This window comes from Anomaloglossus baeobatrachus, chromosome 4, assembly GCF_048569485.1.
Source record: "Anomaloglossus baeobatrachus isolate aAnoBae1 chromosome 4, aAnoBae1.hap1, whole genome shotgun sequence".
NCBI lineage: Eukaryota > Metazoa > Chordata > Amphibia > Anura > Aromobatidae > Anomaloglossus > Anomaloglossus baeobatrachus.
This window is the reverse complement of record NC_134356.1, coordinates 554,606,013-554,623,512: the sequence shown is the minus strand read 5'-3', so window position 1 is coordinate 554,623,512 and position 17,500 is coordinate 554,606,013. Positions and strand designations below refer to the sequence as shown.

The 17,500-nt window shown below is 38.7% G+C and overlaps 1 protein-coding gene across 3 annotated transcripts in view; it reads right to left on the bottom strand.

Moving 5' to 3' along the window:
• Positions 1 to 9,661: 9,661 nt before the first annotated feature.
• The window catches only part of NR2F2 (nuclear receptor subfamily 2 group F member 2), a 13,506-nt gene continuing 5,667 nt past the window's right edge, over positions 9,662 to 17,500 (bottom strand). The window contains exons 1-3 of one of the 3 annotated variants that reach the window (XM_075345979.1): positions 17,421 to 17,500; positions 14,703 to 15,251; positions 9,662 to 11,222 (exon numbers count right to left, since the gene is read on the bottom strand). The exon at positions 17,421 to 17,500 is cut by the window's right edge and continues 910 nt beyond it. In XM_075345979.1, coding sequence (XP_075202094.1) covers positions 10,948 to 11,222; positions 14,703 to 15,251; positions 17,421 to 17,500 — 904 coding nt within the window. In that variant the 3' untranslated portion in view covers positions 9,662 to 10,947. The remainder of the gene's footprint in view (positions 11,223 to 14,702; positions 15,252 to 17,420) is intronic. The other 2 variants (XM_075345980.1, XM_075345981.1) reach the window with 2 other exon arrangements.

The window sequence follows — 17,500 nt, the reverse complement described above, 5'->3', positions numbered from 1 at the left end:
TATGTTGTGTATAGTTATATGTGCTCGTGCAGATTACACACACACACACACATATATGTGTATGTATATATATATATATATATATATATATATATATTCATATATATAATCTGCATGAGCACATATAACTATACACAATATAAGTAGTAATTAATAATACATAATAAATAATATATATAAAGCAATATATTATACAATATCTATCTATATATAATATATATTTAATATATAATATAGAACATGTATTATATATGTTATACAATATATTTTATATATATATATATATATATATATATATATATATATATATATATATATATATATATATATATATATATATATATTACACATGGTTTGCACACTGAGAAAGTCTGCAGAACTTTGCTTGTGGGATTGAGAGCCCAGTATATAAGACGCACCCTGGCCATGGTAGCAGGCAGGCTGATTGTAGTACAAAAGGTGCTCAGAGTTGGAGATTTATCGGTTTGCAAATGAAAAGGTTTCTCCTGGTGTAAGAGGTTAGCCCAGAGTCCCCCACATCGTGACTGGCATGGCCAATAAGCCCTGGACAAAGCCTGCTGCTGCCATCCCTGAGATACACACAGATATACATCCACACACACTCACACATCTCAGCCTGGCCTGCTGCAATTTTCTTTTCATTTCTGTTTCTTTCTGCCTTCACAAAGCCCTGGTTCCCTTTGTAGGTAGTTGGAGGATTTCTCCCTCTATTTTCTTCCTAGCTGAACCATCCTTGTTCTATAGCATCCAGCTGAATAAGACACCAAAAACACAGAAAAGATTAAGAGGGGGGAAAGAGTAAAAGAAAGCTCAGTGAGAGGGGCTTTACCCCCACCCTCCATAATCTAAGAGTGCTGCAATAGGGGAAGACATTGGAAATAATCCTGCTGGACACTTGTAGTGGATGGAGTTTTGGGGAACAGAGCAAACAGTTTATAGGTTTGTGGTTGTAATACAGGAGGCTCCATACACAGAAGTTAGAGGACAGGGGGACAATGAGGTGCATGAAGCTAAGATACTAATAAGGCTGCATTAACCCTTCCCTATACTGCAGTCTGCTCAGATCTATATAAATAAATTTTATATGTATGTATATATTATATATATATATATATATATATATATATATATATATATATATATATATATATATATATATATATATATATATACTGCACACAAGAAGCAGTCCTTACCAGCATCACTACAGCCCCCTGGCACTGAGCAGGTTAATGCTCTGAGGCTACATGTTATGAATCAATTGTCTCCACACACATTAAAGGCAGAAAATAAAAACTGCTAAAATTCTAAAAAAAAAAATAATCTAAATGCCCTTTAAACCACACAGGATCCATGTATAGCACATACCAGGGCTTCTGCATATTCGACATCTCTTTCTTTCCAGACATCATAAACTTGTAACAAATGAGAACTTATACAATGACTGTAATTCTGCACATTGTAACAACACGTAATACAATACCAGAAGCCATGGATGTGGGAGCAATCACACATGAGCTGCTATGATGGCTCTTTGTCTGGAAATCCAGGTGACAAGTATGGAATGACCCTACCTGTGCAGGATCTATGGCCGCACTGTGTGACCTGAGACTTATCTGCTGCAGTATGTACCTGGATGTGCAAAAAAACTCGGTCCTGAATACCGAATAATACGATTTGAATCGTTAGAGAAAAAAAGATTGTTTTCACTTATTAAGGTTAAAAAAGTCACAGGGGCACCCCAATCTATGAGAGCGTGAATATATGTGTCCCTTATGTTCTATTAGCTGACTAAATTTTAGCCTAAGTTTAATATTTGGTTGATTAATATTGTTATTAAAAACTAAAAGAAAGAATAAAAATAATAAACAAAACAAAGCACCAAGCTGTTTAAATTGAGGGGATCGCCCGAGTTTTGGCACTGCACACTGCGTTACAGAGATATTATGGTGTTGTGATTTATTAATATTATTATTATTATTATTATTATTATTATTATTATTATTATTATTATTATTATTATTAATGATAATAATACTATTTGTAAGAAACGTCAAATGCAGAAATATGAATTGTGTGTCCAGTGGGCAGCCACAGCTTCAGTGCCAGTCTGGTTAAGCTCTGGGGTGGCAGCTCTCTGATGGGCTCTGCCTAGTATAAGCCCTGGGGGACAGCCCACTGATGGGCACTGCCTGGTATAATCCCTGGGGAGAAGGGGCAGCCCTCTGATGGGCAGTGCCTGGCATAATTCCTGGGGAGAGGGGGCAGCCCTCTGATGGGCAGTGCTTGGTATAATTCCTGGGGAGAGGGGGCAGCCCTCTGATGGGCACTGCCTGGTATAAGCCTGGGGGGCAGCCCTCTTATCGCACTGCCTGGTATAATCCCCTGGGGGGCAGCCCTCTGATGAGCACTGTCTGATATGTCATGGGGGCCAGCCCTCTGATGGGTATTGCTTGGTATAAGCCCTGGGGGCAGCCTCCTGATGGACACTGCCTGGTATAATCCCTGGGGGGACCACCAGGCATAAGCCCTGGAGGCAGCCTCCAGAGAGGCACTGCCTGGTATGAGCCCTTGGGGGGAATCCTCCTGATGGGCACTGCCTGGCATAAGCCCTGCGGGGGCAGCCTCCTGATGGGCACTGCCTGTAACTAGCCCCTCGGTCAGGCTGCCTGGGACAGGGTGCACTGAAGTCAGGCTGAGGTCTGTGGAGGTCTCACAATGTGTCAGTACTTGGTATAACTGGTAGATGGCACAATTTTCTTACATTTAAAGAAAGGGCTGCCTGCTGAGAGCAATAGGTCCATTTTATGGACCTTCATTTACAAGGGACAAAGATAACTGACAGCAAAAGTAAGGAGACATCTCAATGAAATCTGGAGATGTAATTAAAGAGCAGGACAAAAGCAGAAGCAAGTGTAGGATATCACACACACACACGCACACACACACACACACACACACACACACACATACACACTCAAATGTGTGTGTGTGTGTGTGTGTGTGTGTGTAAAATCTCTCTGTATATATATATATCTATATATATATATATATATATATATATATATATATATATATTACCCTACGTTTGATTTTGTATAATTCTTTTGTATAATGCTTTACATTTCCAAATTCCATTGAGACTGGAGATTATTTCACCATAAACTCACGAATAGTAATAATGGAACAATATGAGTAATAAATATTGCAGAAAATGACATGCTAGGACATTTTTAGAAAAGAAGACCCCAGCCACTTCGCATACTTTAAAAACAATGCAATGCTGAGATTTCGGCTAGTAATGTATATATATATATATATATATATATATATATATATATATATGTATATATATATATATATATATATATATATATATATATACACACACACAGAGAAAGAGAGAATAGATATATATGGATATCATAGATTCATACATACATATAATTTATTTTTTTGGCAGCACATACCATTTATAATTATGCACCAGGATTATTAGAGAATTACAGGTGCCTTCGGTAATGATTTCCCTCATTCATCCTTTCTTCTATTTATGTAACAAATCTATTTTACATCTACAGATAAAATAATTGTCTCCTTCTTGCCACACATAAACATAGAACACTCTCCTGTCTCCTACATTGTGCTCATCAGCCTCTCTACTGTTCAGGCCAGTGATATAACTGTTATATTCAGGTCTAACAGAAAAGCCTGACAGAAGTATATTAGTTACTAGCCTAATAAACAGTAGAAAACCATTAAAATAAAGCAGTAATGAAATCCAAGGCAAGCGATGCCTGGCCTCCCTAATACAATGCATAGGAGGGGAGAGGTAATTGTAACTCTATAAAGAGACTTTACAGGGATGGGATTAAACATATCTTGGAGCAGCTTGTGGAAAATAACATTGTCCCCCAGTAGAGCAGTAACCTGCACTTTTATTAGGATCCATCCATACAAGATGATGGAGCAATGTACAGACAGGGGTGGAGGAGAATTTGGAGGATCCTACAGGACATGCTGCAGTGTAAATAATTGTATTTGGGTGGATAGAGTGTAGAGTAAACCCCTGGCTGTGCTGGAAGAGAATCCCTGTAGGTAAATCCATCATTACTGTTCGGATACAGGGAGGAAGCAAGGCTACTAAATTTATCTTACATTCGGAGCGCTTTAATAGACATTTATTAAATGCTTTTAGAGAGAGACATGTGGCGCCTGATTACATCCTAGTTATAGGCAGAACATAAAGACACACGTTACCGACCAATTTACTGGAAGTGAAGGGAGAGAGGTAGAGAGGAGGAAGGAGGAAAGCATCCAGAGGAGAGCTGGAGCAGACAATGTGGGGGCCACAGGGCCTGGACAAGCTGCTCTCCTGTGCCCAAGGCACCCAACACTTACTACAACCCTCATCATACACTGCCGCTGGGTTCCTGTGGCATAAAGGTGGTTTATCTGACAAACTAGAACAAAACCCACAAAACAATAATGTGGAATAAAGAATTGACACCCTGCAAATTGCATTGCTCTCTGGATATAGTCCCAACTAGCACGTTCTACTAATTAATTCAATATAATAATATGTAGTAATTTATCGAAAGCTGGAGTATAAAAATAAATCATTTAATGTCGATCTTCTAAATATAGATGTATTTGTTATATGTAGATACAATGGGGTATATCAAAAGAAAGAGAGATAGATAGATAGATAGATAGACAGACAGACAGACAGACAGATAGATAGATAGATAGATAGATAGATAGATAGATAATAGAGGGATAGATAGATAGATAGATAATAGAGAGATAGATACTAGAGGGATAGATAGATAATAGAGGGATAGATAGATAATAGAGAGATAGATAGAGGGATAGATAGATGATAGATAGATAATAGAGAGATAGATAGATAGATACTAGAGGGATAGATAGATAGATAGATAATAGATAGATAGATAGATAGATAGATAGATAGATAGATAGATAGATGCATATATAAACAATAGAATAGTCATATAGTACACAGATACATATACCACAAGGAATACGAGACTATAGAGTTGCAATGTGTCTACATGATCTAATCTTCAGTACAGGGTCCTCCTCATTCGGATCTATGTGCACACTGACACCTAATACCAGCTGCCTGGTCTGATACAGTGATACAATCCATCCTTGGGTGATCCGTGCTCTATAATAACCAATCGCCCTGGGATCAGGGGAATGATTTGATAAAAAATCTTCTAAGGAATGAAGGAAAGTTTGGGAGCAGGACATGAGCTGCTGACCTGGTGCTGGGGGAGCTCATTAGTTCTGTGTCCATCTCTAATAAAGGAGCAGGGTTACAAATTACCCGGTCCTGCCTGAACACACGCTCTGTCAAGTGAGATCAGCGCAGCCCAGGCTGATCCCCCCCTCCTGTGTGCTGGGATCATACACAGGGCCGCCTGGCACAGAGCTGCCCAAACTATGCCACTAACACCAGCACTCCAGAAATGTGCTATGAAGGAGAGGGGCAGATACCGGCTCTGGGTCAGCACCGACCAGGACCCAGCAATGTGCTCTGTACAGTGGAAGGAGAGGGGTAGATATGGGATCTGTGTCAGCACCGACCACAACCCAATATTGTTGTCTGTACAGGGAAGGAGAGGAGCAGATACCGGCTCTGGGTCAGCACCCACCAGGACCCATTAATGTACTCTGTTCAGTGGAAGGTGAGGGTTAACATGTACTCTGGGTCAGTGCCGACCAGGAACCAGTAATGTGCTCTGTAAAGCGTAAGGAGAGGGACAGATACCGGCTCTGGGTCAGCACCGACCAGGACCCAGAAATGTGTTCTATACATGAGAAAGAGAGGGTCAGATACCGACTCTAGGTCACCATCGACCAGAACCCTGTAATGTGCTCTGTACAGGGGATGAAGCAAACACTGGTTCTGGGTCAGTACCGACCACGACACAGTAATGTGCTTTGTACATGGGAAGAAGAGGGGCAGACATAAACTTTGGGTCAACACCGACCAGGATCTAGTAATGTGCTCTGTACAGGGAAGGAGAGGAGCAGATATCGGCTGCGGGTCAGCATCGACCAGGACCCAGTAAAGTGCAATGTACAGGGGAAGGAGAGGGACAGATATCGGCTGCGGGTCAGCACCGACCAGGACCCAGTAAAATGCAGTGTACAGGGGAAGGAGAGGGATAGATATCGGCTGCGAGTCAGCATCGACCAGAACCCAATGTCGCTTTACGGAGAGGCTGACTACTCCTATACCTCTCTGACATTCCCTTCCTTATAGCAGTCTTTATAAATTGGAGTATCCCTTTAAATTAACATTTACAGTAGAACACCAACATTGTATCCTCTGGGTTTCTTGCTCTTAAATGGCTGCGTAACATTTTATAACCACAATATCATTGCTCAGATAACTCAGTATTTTACAATGTAATAATGTCACATCCGTCTGTTTTGATTGATGTGCAGAGTGCAGGCTGTCTCAGGCTGACCCCTGCTATCCGAGGCACACAGGTTTATACTCTACAGGTGCGCGCTTTGAAGAAGGTTTGGTGCAAGTGCCTAATTGCCGGACAGGTAGTGTGCTCACAATCTCTGTGAACCTTTAGCAGAATTTTTTTTTCTGATTAACCCTTTGCACGTTCTTAAAATGTAGCACATCCCCCCCACACACACCTCCCTCCCTCCCCCAGTACTGTAACACAAGGCTTTTCATGCTGGGGAGGGACATATTCCAGCTTGTAATCCTTATGTGGATAGTATTGGACACAGCGAAATAACGACACACACAAAAAAAAAAAAAATGGATTGACATTATAACCAGGCATCGAAGGGGTTAATTTGCATTCATTCTCTACGTGAAGGTCTTGAGTTTAAAAAAAAAAATAAACTCTTGCCTTGTTGTCCTGGAGCCTCTCTGTTGTCTTTAGTAAAGTGATGGGAGGAAGAGCAGTTACATGGGACTGCCTGCTGCTCAGGGATGGAGGAAGGAAGGTCTCCCCTGCTTGGCTCTTCCCTGCTTGTCTTGTCTCCATGTGTTTTCTATTACCAGGCAGAGCCCCTGCTTTGTACAGCCAGGCTTGCATTGCATTGAAAGACGCCATGTTGCCTCAGCTAATAGGACACACAAGTCACCAGAAGCTGAAGACATACTTTCACACGCCAAGACACCCCCTAAAATGCCACTTAAAGTGAACAGAAGTGCACTGAGGAGGCTGTGTGTGATCTGGGATCGTCTGCAGCCTACAGATCCCCACAGCAGATCCATAGCCTCTGTGAGAACACTGAGGATCCTTCCTAATGGCCTGTGCCCCCTCCCTTGTCACCACTGCCCCCTCCCTCCATGCCATGTTTCAGAAGTGCTATAAGATGGGGGTGATCACAGATCTTCACTGTGGGGCTCATTGTCTGAGATCGTGTTAGGCTAAGACACCCCAGCATTAGGAAGAAATAAAAGCAGAAAAGAAAGACACTCCGAATGTTGCCATCTTTACAGAGCCACGGTTAACCCTTCAGACTCCCGGGTACTCCCTATATTTCTTTCCACAGCAATGCCCCCTTTCAGCAAAGTAAAAGTTAAGGATCTCCCAGAAGTTGCTCTTAAATCACCTCCCATTTCTTTTGTCCTAGAAGGATCTTTTGTCCCAACTCAGCACGAAAATGAAAACTTTAGCATAAATAATCGTCTAATTCTGCATCCACACATCCATAGGGTTTCTTTGTCACCATCATCATCATCATCATCATCAGCACCACCAAGGCTCGCTGCATTCTGCGCATACAATAAGGAGAGGGACTAACTGGTTTTCAGTTTGAAATTCATAAATTATAATTTAATACCAATGAGACAATTTACAACACATGGTTTACAACAAGCTAAACACAAAAAACGACTTCCTGTGATATTTTTTTTCTTTTTCTTTTTTTTTTTTAATAAAAAAAATAACAAACTTCATACACTCACAAATGCAGTGACTTGCAATAGAGGAACCTAAAAGTAGAGGTCAGTAATACTCTGCAAATGTGCTCAGCGCTCAGTCATCTCCCTGTTCTTTAGCCAGCTCTCTGCATCCATCCACCCCACTGTGCTCCTGTATATGTGGGCATACATCCACCCTAGTGTCCTCCTATGTATCTGGGCATACATCCACCCCAGTGTCCTCCTATGTATCTGGGCATACATCCACCCCAGTGTCCTCCTATATATTTGGGCATCCATTCACCCCAGTGTCCTTCTATATATCTGGGCATCCATCCACCCCAGTATCCTCCAAATATATCTGGGCATACATCTGCCCCAGTGTCCTCCTATATATCTGGGCATCCATCCACCCCAATGTCCTCCTATATATCTGGGCATCCATCCACCCCAGTGTCCTCCTGTATTTCTGGGCATCCATACATCCCAGTGTCCTCCTATATATCTGGGCATCCATCCACCCCAGTGTCCTCCTATATATTTGGGCATCCATCCACCCCAGTGTCCTCCTGTATATTTGGGCATCCATCCCACTATCCTTCTGTATATCTGGGCATCCATCCACCCCAATGTCCTCCTATATATTTGGGCATCCATCCCAGTGTCCTCCTATATATATGGGCATACATCCACCCCAGTGTCCTCCTATATATTTGGGCATCCATCCACCCCAGTGTCCTCCTGTGTATTTGGGCATCCATCCACCTCAGTGTCCTCTTATATATCTGGGCATCCACCCACCCCAGTGTCCTCCTATATATCTGTGGAATCAATCCCAACCAGACAGCATATCATGGTCCAGGCGTGCATTGACAATAAATTAAAAAATGACATTGAAATAATGTTAAAATATGGCCTTTTTTTGTACAAAATATACCCCCATATTAACAAATGACATTAATTTGTGTCTGCCTACGTATATGTTTAACCCTTTCTGGTTCTATTATAAAGGTCTAAAGTCCCTTCCACTGACCTTCAGAATGCAAAGGATTTATAATAATAATAATAATACTAAATTGTACAATACTTCTTTTTACAGGGACCCTCTAAGCTAAGTCACCTCAGTGATGCATCTTTCAACAACGCATATCACAAAATATTATTGAGCAACCAAACAAAAAAAAAGAAAAATCAGAAATCCCAATAAAAAAAGCAACTGACCTGTATATACAAATGTGCCACTGGCTTGCCCCAAATATGTGCGTGTATATCAGATATTTACAAAATAGTCCTCTTATTTCTCATGTTCATAAAATAGATGCAGAAGATTTTTGGATCAGTTTAACAATATAAGTTCGCTAAAATACAGGCACTTAGAAGTATGGGCCTAGGAAATCCATTTTTAATGAAATAGTGGATTAGGTTACTAGGAAAGGGTTGCAATAATAATGTCCAGTACCTCTTAAACCATAGATAAACCATTGGTTTAAGCGTTTCCTGCCGAATTAGGCATGCAAATACACTGCAAACATAATGAGAGGAGGGGGATAGGGAGAAAAAAGCAAATTAAATTAACCCCTTCTGCAGCCTGACCCCCTATGATATGAAGGGGGTTCATTAGAAGAACCACTTGGGATATGGATCATATCATTCCTTAATGTTTTTTGTTTGTATGTTTTTTTTTAAAGACACTTGTCACAGCCAAAGAGATTTCAGATATCAAATAATATTTTAATTTCTGAATACTTTCATTTTTTTCTTGAAATATAACACACAAAGACTCGACCAAACAGTTCAGTTATTATAACTTTTACAGTATACAGAAAAAAAAGTTGCACTTAAAAAAAAGGAAAAAAAAATAAAAATAAAAAATAAAATAAAAACCTTCAGTTTTTTTTTTGTAACACAAAACTGTAAAATCTAGTTACCGAATCAATCACATTATGTATAAGTGCCAACAGTGTTATTTGTCATGCTGATTTTCAATTGTATTTTTTTGTCTCTTTTTAAAAAAATGGAAATATCAACAATTATAATACAAAGGGATTTGCAAATATACAAACAGTTATACAGGAGCTTCAGAACAGAATGAAGAATACTGAATGGAACAGGAATTGTCCTTATCTAAAGCGCTGCTGTGTCTTACACACAGGATCCCCTACACTTCAACCCCACAGTTTGTCTTTTTTTTAATGAAAATAAAATAATAATAATAATAATTATAATAATATTAAAAAAAAAATCTGTCTTGTGTAATGAAGAAACGTGGTTCAACTGTGTAAATAATTACATGTCTCAACAATAATTAAATTAGGCTCATCACTTATAAGTGCGCTTCCAACTTAAGTTCTAGTGTCAATTTTTTAAGTTCCATTTTTTTTTCTTCCTATGATATTTTGTGGACTCCGTTTTAATTCTTACAGAACATATACTTTTAAGGATACATTTTATTTTTCTCTTAAGTCAAGAATATATTTATAAAAAAAAAAATATTATAGAACCACAGAATAAACTGGTTTGGAACCAGGAAAATACATTAAAAAAAATAAAAATAAAACAGCTAATAGATACATAGACACAGAGGACAATTTAGAATTTGGGGGAGAAAAAAAAAAGAACTTTCTTTCTGCTAATTGTCTCCACATATTGGTAAATGCACTTTTTAGCGATATTTTAAAAGGTTACAAAAAAGACTAAAATTCCCTGTTTTTTTCTGATTTCTTTTTCTCTTTTTTTTTTTTACAAAAGAAAAAAAAAAAAAAAGATACGTAGCAAGTTGTTCTGAACGAGACAGGTTTAAATGCATTCTGATAAGAGTTCATCGATAGTCTTTTTTTATGTTTAGTTTTTTTTTTTTAATTCACAGTCCAATAAATTCTTCCCTCTTCTTTAAGTAAACTTGTAACAGCCTTAGCAGAAGGAATTTTAAGCCAACATACCCCAGAGTCTTTTTTTTTAGCTTACCCTCCATTCCCCCCCCCATCAATCCTTTTACTTTATTGAATGGACATATAGGGCCAATTGAAACTGCTTCCAGAGAGTAACATATCCCTAATGAGCGTTTCTATAGGGGTTTTACCTACCAAACGGACGAAAAACAATTGCTCTATGACAGAGGAGGACACAGTGCGGAGGGAGGGTAGACGGAGTAAGAGTTTGCCAAATCTTGTAGGCTGGTTGGGGTACTGGCTTCTAACATATTCTTCCAATGCACATTGGGACTTCTCCTGCAAACTTTCCACATGAGCTACATCAGACAGACCACAGGCATCTGCAAGAAAGTGTGATAAACAATGTCATTATATCATTACTTGTGGTGGATGGCTTGGGCTAGCTTGAAGGCCTGTCACAAATTTGTGGAACCCCTTCCCCCACCCCTTAGTTATTAGAAACAAGTACACATTGGGGCTAAAATCTAGATACATTGCTTGGACAAGTGGAATAGTAATTCAGCAGAGGCCTACTAATGACTCCATGGCTCCTTCTAGAGCAACATCTGATGTTCACTCATCAACAATAGCAGTCCTGGCCTCTAATATATTCTCCCTTGGAGGACTATATGTTTTTCTTTAGTCTCAGCAAATGTCTTAAGTGGCTCTTTTAAAGATCATCTTGTCAGTATTGGTTGTTCAGAATCAGCCAAGCAAACTCTTATCCTCCTCTCTCTTCTAGAGCTGGGCTTAAGAAAAAGGTCCAGGGAGACTACTGAGGGGCTCTGACCATTAAAAACAATGCAGAGGGGTTTAAATCACGAATTCCTCTGTCTTAAGCATTGGGTATCTAGTCTACCTAACCTGCCATAGAGAGCAGCACATGCATATTGTTATCCACGCCATTAAAAAGGCATGCAAATGATTTGAATCATGTGGAGGGAAAAAAACTCCAGTGTGTAACTTATTTCTGATAGATTTTAGTGAACCCTAGACAAGGTTACCCCCTACTGACAACCCTCACAGCAACCTCTGACAACTTTTAATCAAGTTCACATTACATATCATAACATGATCCACTAGTCACAAATTAAACCTGATATGACCATTAATAGTCTTTACACTCTGTGTCCATCCATTATACACGTGTGTATAGGGTGACAATGGAGAAGAATCCAATATGACCTGGGAGATACGGCCCTAACCTTGGAAACGGCACTTTCCTACCCCCAGATCCCCTTTTCCCAATTATATTTAGGGGGAGGGGAGAGCTGGGGTACAAATCGGGTGTCAGAGGGAATGCAGTAAAGAAATACGTGGTAATCTACCCAATGATTAAATCTAATAATGATTATATTAATAATGACTATATATCTGATTGTTAGTATTTCACTCATTATTACCATTTTTTAAGATCAGATAAGTAAGAAGATACACATAACTTGTGATCTTACAATTTTGCAGTGAAAGCCCCAGGCGATGAATGTCTGCAAATTCTTATTTAATCAAAAGGAAAGATGTGCAAAGATGTGTGAATGTCTTTCCTGTGTATCGCACTGTGTATCGCAGCCCACGGTATCTATAAGAGCTCAGACACACCAGCCCTGAAGACGCTGCAGTATCTATAAGAGCTCATACACACCAGCCCTGAAGACGCAGCGGTATCTATAAGAGCTCATACACACCAGCCCTGAAGACGCAGCGGTATCTATAAGAGCTCATACACACCAGCCCTGAAGACGCTGCGGTATCTATAAGAGCTCATACACCCCAGCCCTGAAGACGCTGCGGTATCTATAAGAGCTCATACACACCAGCCCTGAAGACGCTGCGGCTTTCAGGACACTTAGCCGCCTGCTTTGCAAAATGTTGTAACAATTTGCGCTACAAAGTTTATCTCTGAAAAGGGAAATATTGTGATATTTCTAAAATAAATCCTAATTAGACTCCATAATGTGCTCATGGGCAAAACACAGTAATATCCAGTGTGTATGGGATCAGAATATTCGGAGCTGATTTCTGTTACTGTGCATTTTATTCTTATACTTTTTCTTGTTTTTAGCAGGCACTGTCCTCTGTGCTGTCCCCCTCCCCGCCCCCACTGCTGTGGGTATAATGTGCCTCTCGTCCCTACACTTAAAAGTTGTATTCTGTCTAAAGTTACAGCCGCCGAGGAGTGCAATGCTCCCTGCCTGCCCTGACTCGTCCGAGGCACAAATACATTAGGAATCCCAATGATTCGGGCCCATGGAGCTAAACAAACAATGCTGGAAGCTCCACTCCACGGAGGACTGAGCCTGGTGGGAAACTGCGAGGAAGGCTCCACTTCATCTACTGCTCACTACAGTCCACGATACAGCTCAGTCTTACTTTTTGTTATTTTCAGAAATTCCCGAAATGACCTTAGAGTCAGAAAATGGGATTATGTATCTTTACTATATATACTTTTATAAATATATTAGAATTTGTAGGAATTATGGACCTTGATATATTTGTAATCTGATATTTGTAATAAAATAATAAAAACACTTCTACAAACTGCTACAGCAATCACCTCTAATAAAATGTGAACTCACATTGTAAAAGTAAATGATGATAGAGAAAAGGATAGTTAGATTGATAATAGATAAATATATAGATAAGTAGGTAGATAGATAATAGAAAGATAGATAATAGATAAATACATAGATGCATAGATATAAACTAGATAGATAATAGATCATATATAAATGGATAATAGATAGATACATAGAAAAATAATAGATACATATATGATAGATAATAGATGATAGATAGATAGATAATAGATGAATAGATAAAAGACAGGCAAATAAATGATGTAGAGATTGATGGATAAGAGATAGATAGAAAGATAGATAATAGATAGATACATTCATAGATAAAAGGACAGGCAGATAGAAAATAGATAGATAGATAAAAGAGGCTAATAAATGTAAAGGTGGAGAAGAAAGAGTTAGATAGATAATAGATAGATAGATAGATAGATAGATTAAAGACAGGATAATACATGTAGATGTGAAGAAGGTAGATCATTGATAGATAAATAGATAGAAAGATAGATAATTCATAGATAAAAGACAGTCAGATAGATAAACAGATAGATAGATAGATAGATAGATAAATAGATGGAAGGATAGATAGATAGATAGATAGATAGATAGATAGATAGATAGATAGATAGATAGAGATAGAAAGATGATACTAGATAGATAGATAGATATAGATAGATAGATAATGGATAGATAGATAATGGATAGATCAACAAATAGATAGATAGATAGATAGATAAAAGAAGCTAATAAATGTAAAGGTGGAGAAGATAGAGAAAGATAGATATTAGATAGATACATAGAATAAAGAAAAACAGGTTAATAAATGTAAATGTGGAGAAGGTAGATAATAGATAAATAGATAGAAAGATAGATGATAGATATTAGATAGATAATAGATAGATAGATAGATAGATAGATAGATAGATAGATAGATAGATAATAGATAGATAGATAGATAATAGATAGAATATATAGAAAGATAGATAGATAGATAGATAATAGATAGAATAGATGGATTGATAGATAGATAGATAATAGATAGATAGATAGATAATAGATAGATAGAATATATAGAAAGATTGATAGATAGATAGATAATAGATAGAATAGATGGATTGATAGATAATAGATAGAATAGATGGATTGATAGATAGATAGATAATAGATAGATATAGATATTAGATATTACACAGGCAGATGGTGATGTAGAGGTGACACATGATGAGTAGAAATAATACTTTTTCTTACCTGAAGTAAAGAGAACTATAGCTTTTAAACAACTGTATTCGGCCGAGTCCACATGTAATGCCTTCAGCTTTTCTACTTGCTCTTGGAAGATTCGTATGTGGTCCATAAAGGCCACCACTCTGTCCGCAGACATGGGGGAGGCGTGCAGACCAGCAGCGGCCAGGAGAGGGGCGACATGGAGTGGCATGGAGCACTGGGCAGCGTTCAGCACAAATAACTCACTCCAGGTCAGCCTGAGAAGTGCCACTTGGTCTGTGATCTGCAGGTCTGGGAAGAAGGGGATATTCCGTGCCCACTCCACGGCACTGAAGAGCATCCTGGCTGCCAGTTCACAAATGTTCTCGATGCCCATAATGTTGTTGGGTTGCATGCATTGGCTGCCAAATCTAGAGGTCGGGTAGGGTTCTGCTCTCAGGAGAAGGGATATATATCCGGATAGGTAGGAATGGCAGTTGAGAGGGTCTCCATTTGTCAAGGCGAACTGGCCATGGGTAGGCTGTGTGGGTGGCATTCTGCCCCTCTGTACGGCTGCAGTGAATAGAGAAGAAACTACAGCAATTAATATCTGTGGGGAACTTGGACTCACACATGTGTTCTTTTCTCTCAGCTCTAAAAAATAAAACTATCCATTCTATCCCATTACATTTTCTTCCTAGATCTTTGCTGTTATTGTGTTTTATGATTAAATTACAACAACCCATAATCTACAGCACACATCCCACAATGGCTTAAATATCTCTTCTCTGCTTGCTTAATAATAAAAAAAAATCTGCTGACTTCCCAAACGCGAAGACATTCAATTTATTCTTCCATATGGGCTCATAATGTCCTTATGTTTCCTTCTCCCATCTACACATATAATATTGCCGATTCATTTTAATTATATATTTATATATTTAAAAAAATCTATATATACAAAAACAGCTCAGTTCCAGAAAGGATTTTGCTATAAGATTGTAAAAAAAATCCCTCATAATTATAATCATATAATGAAAAAACACAAGAAGAATATAATGTGGCTGATGGATGTGCTCGCAGCTTGCAGGCCTCGGTGTTTTTATTGCATTACATTTGCATGCAGAAAGACATAGAACAATGAGGGGGTGATGTTTATAAAGTGTTGGGATTTGGAAAGTATTTGTGTTGAGTTTGCAACATGAAGCGAGATGTGCGTGAGATTGTGAGCAGGACAGGGTTAGCTAAAGCAGCTGGAACACAAAGGAAGAGGCAGGCTGTAACCCCTAGCCTACATAGAAGACAGCCTGCTGAGGCAGCCTGCACACTATCAGCTCCCTGTCCTTGCCTCATTTCACATCACAAAAGGGTTTGACTTTCACAAGAGGACACATACACACAAATACACAGACACACAAATACACACATACACAAGTACACATGCACACAAATATGCATAAATGCACACACACATATACACAAATACCCATAAATACTCATATACACATACACACAAATACAACCACATATACATAAATACTCATATACACACATATACACAAGTACACATACACACAAATATGCATAAATACACACACAAATACCCATAAATACTCATATACACATATACACAAATACAAACACATAAATACTCATATATACACATATACACAAGTACACATACACACAAAGTCACATAAATACACATACACAGAAATACACACACATATACACAAATACCCATAAATACTCATATACACATACACACACATATATACACAAATACTCATACACAAGTACACATACACACAAAGTCACATAAATACACATACACAGAAATACACAGAAATACACACATCTCCATAAATACTCTTATAGACATATACTCAAATACACACACATATACACAAAATACTCATAAACACACATACACAAGTAAACATACACACAAATTCAAATAAATACACATACACACAAGTGCATATACGAAGTATACATACACACCATTACATGTACAGAGGTACACATACACACAAATACACATACACAGATATACACATAGACAAGTACACATACACACAAATTCACATAAATACACACATATACACATAAATACTCATATACACATACACACAAGTACATATATAGACGCACATAAATACATACACACATACACACTCATATACACAAATATACATTCACACAAAAAAATAAACACATACAGACATATACACTACCATCTGTAACACCTCCAGGCTATATATATATATATTTCTTCTAGAAGCAGGAACTTCCCTGGTAATGGAGGGTGCAGAGGGAGCATGTGTGAGTGTTACAGGACCCAGCTCCAAACTGTCCTTCTGATCTTAATCAGTTTTAGCTCCTGTGCAGAATGACATTCTAGGTCACAGGGGCCAGGGGAGATTATTCCATGGAGATTGGGTTTTGTGTTAGGAAGAATATATAGAAGAAAGAAAAGAATAGTCTGCTATTTATATTAACCCCTGATGAAGCATGCAAATAAAAAAATGGGGTTCTAAATAAATATTAGTGAATTCTATATAAATAGTAATAATAGTAATAATAATAATAATAATAATAATAGAGGATGATGATGATGATGGCACATGGATGGCAATGAGGGGCACTGGGAGGCAGCAGAACTCCCAGCCCGGCCATGCAGGAAAGTTGCACGGAGGCTCTGGTGGAGGTGCTGGGGGAGAACACAGAACAATAGACTGAAAACAAATGAAATCCCAATACCTTCCCGTCTCATGCCAACTTTGAGACATTTTTTGAGCCGGCAGTACTGGCACTGATTGCGGTGGTGCTGGTCTATGGGG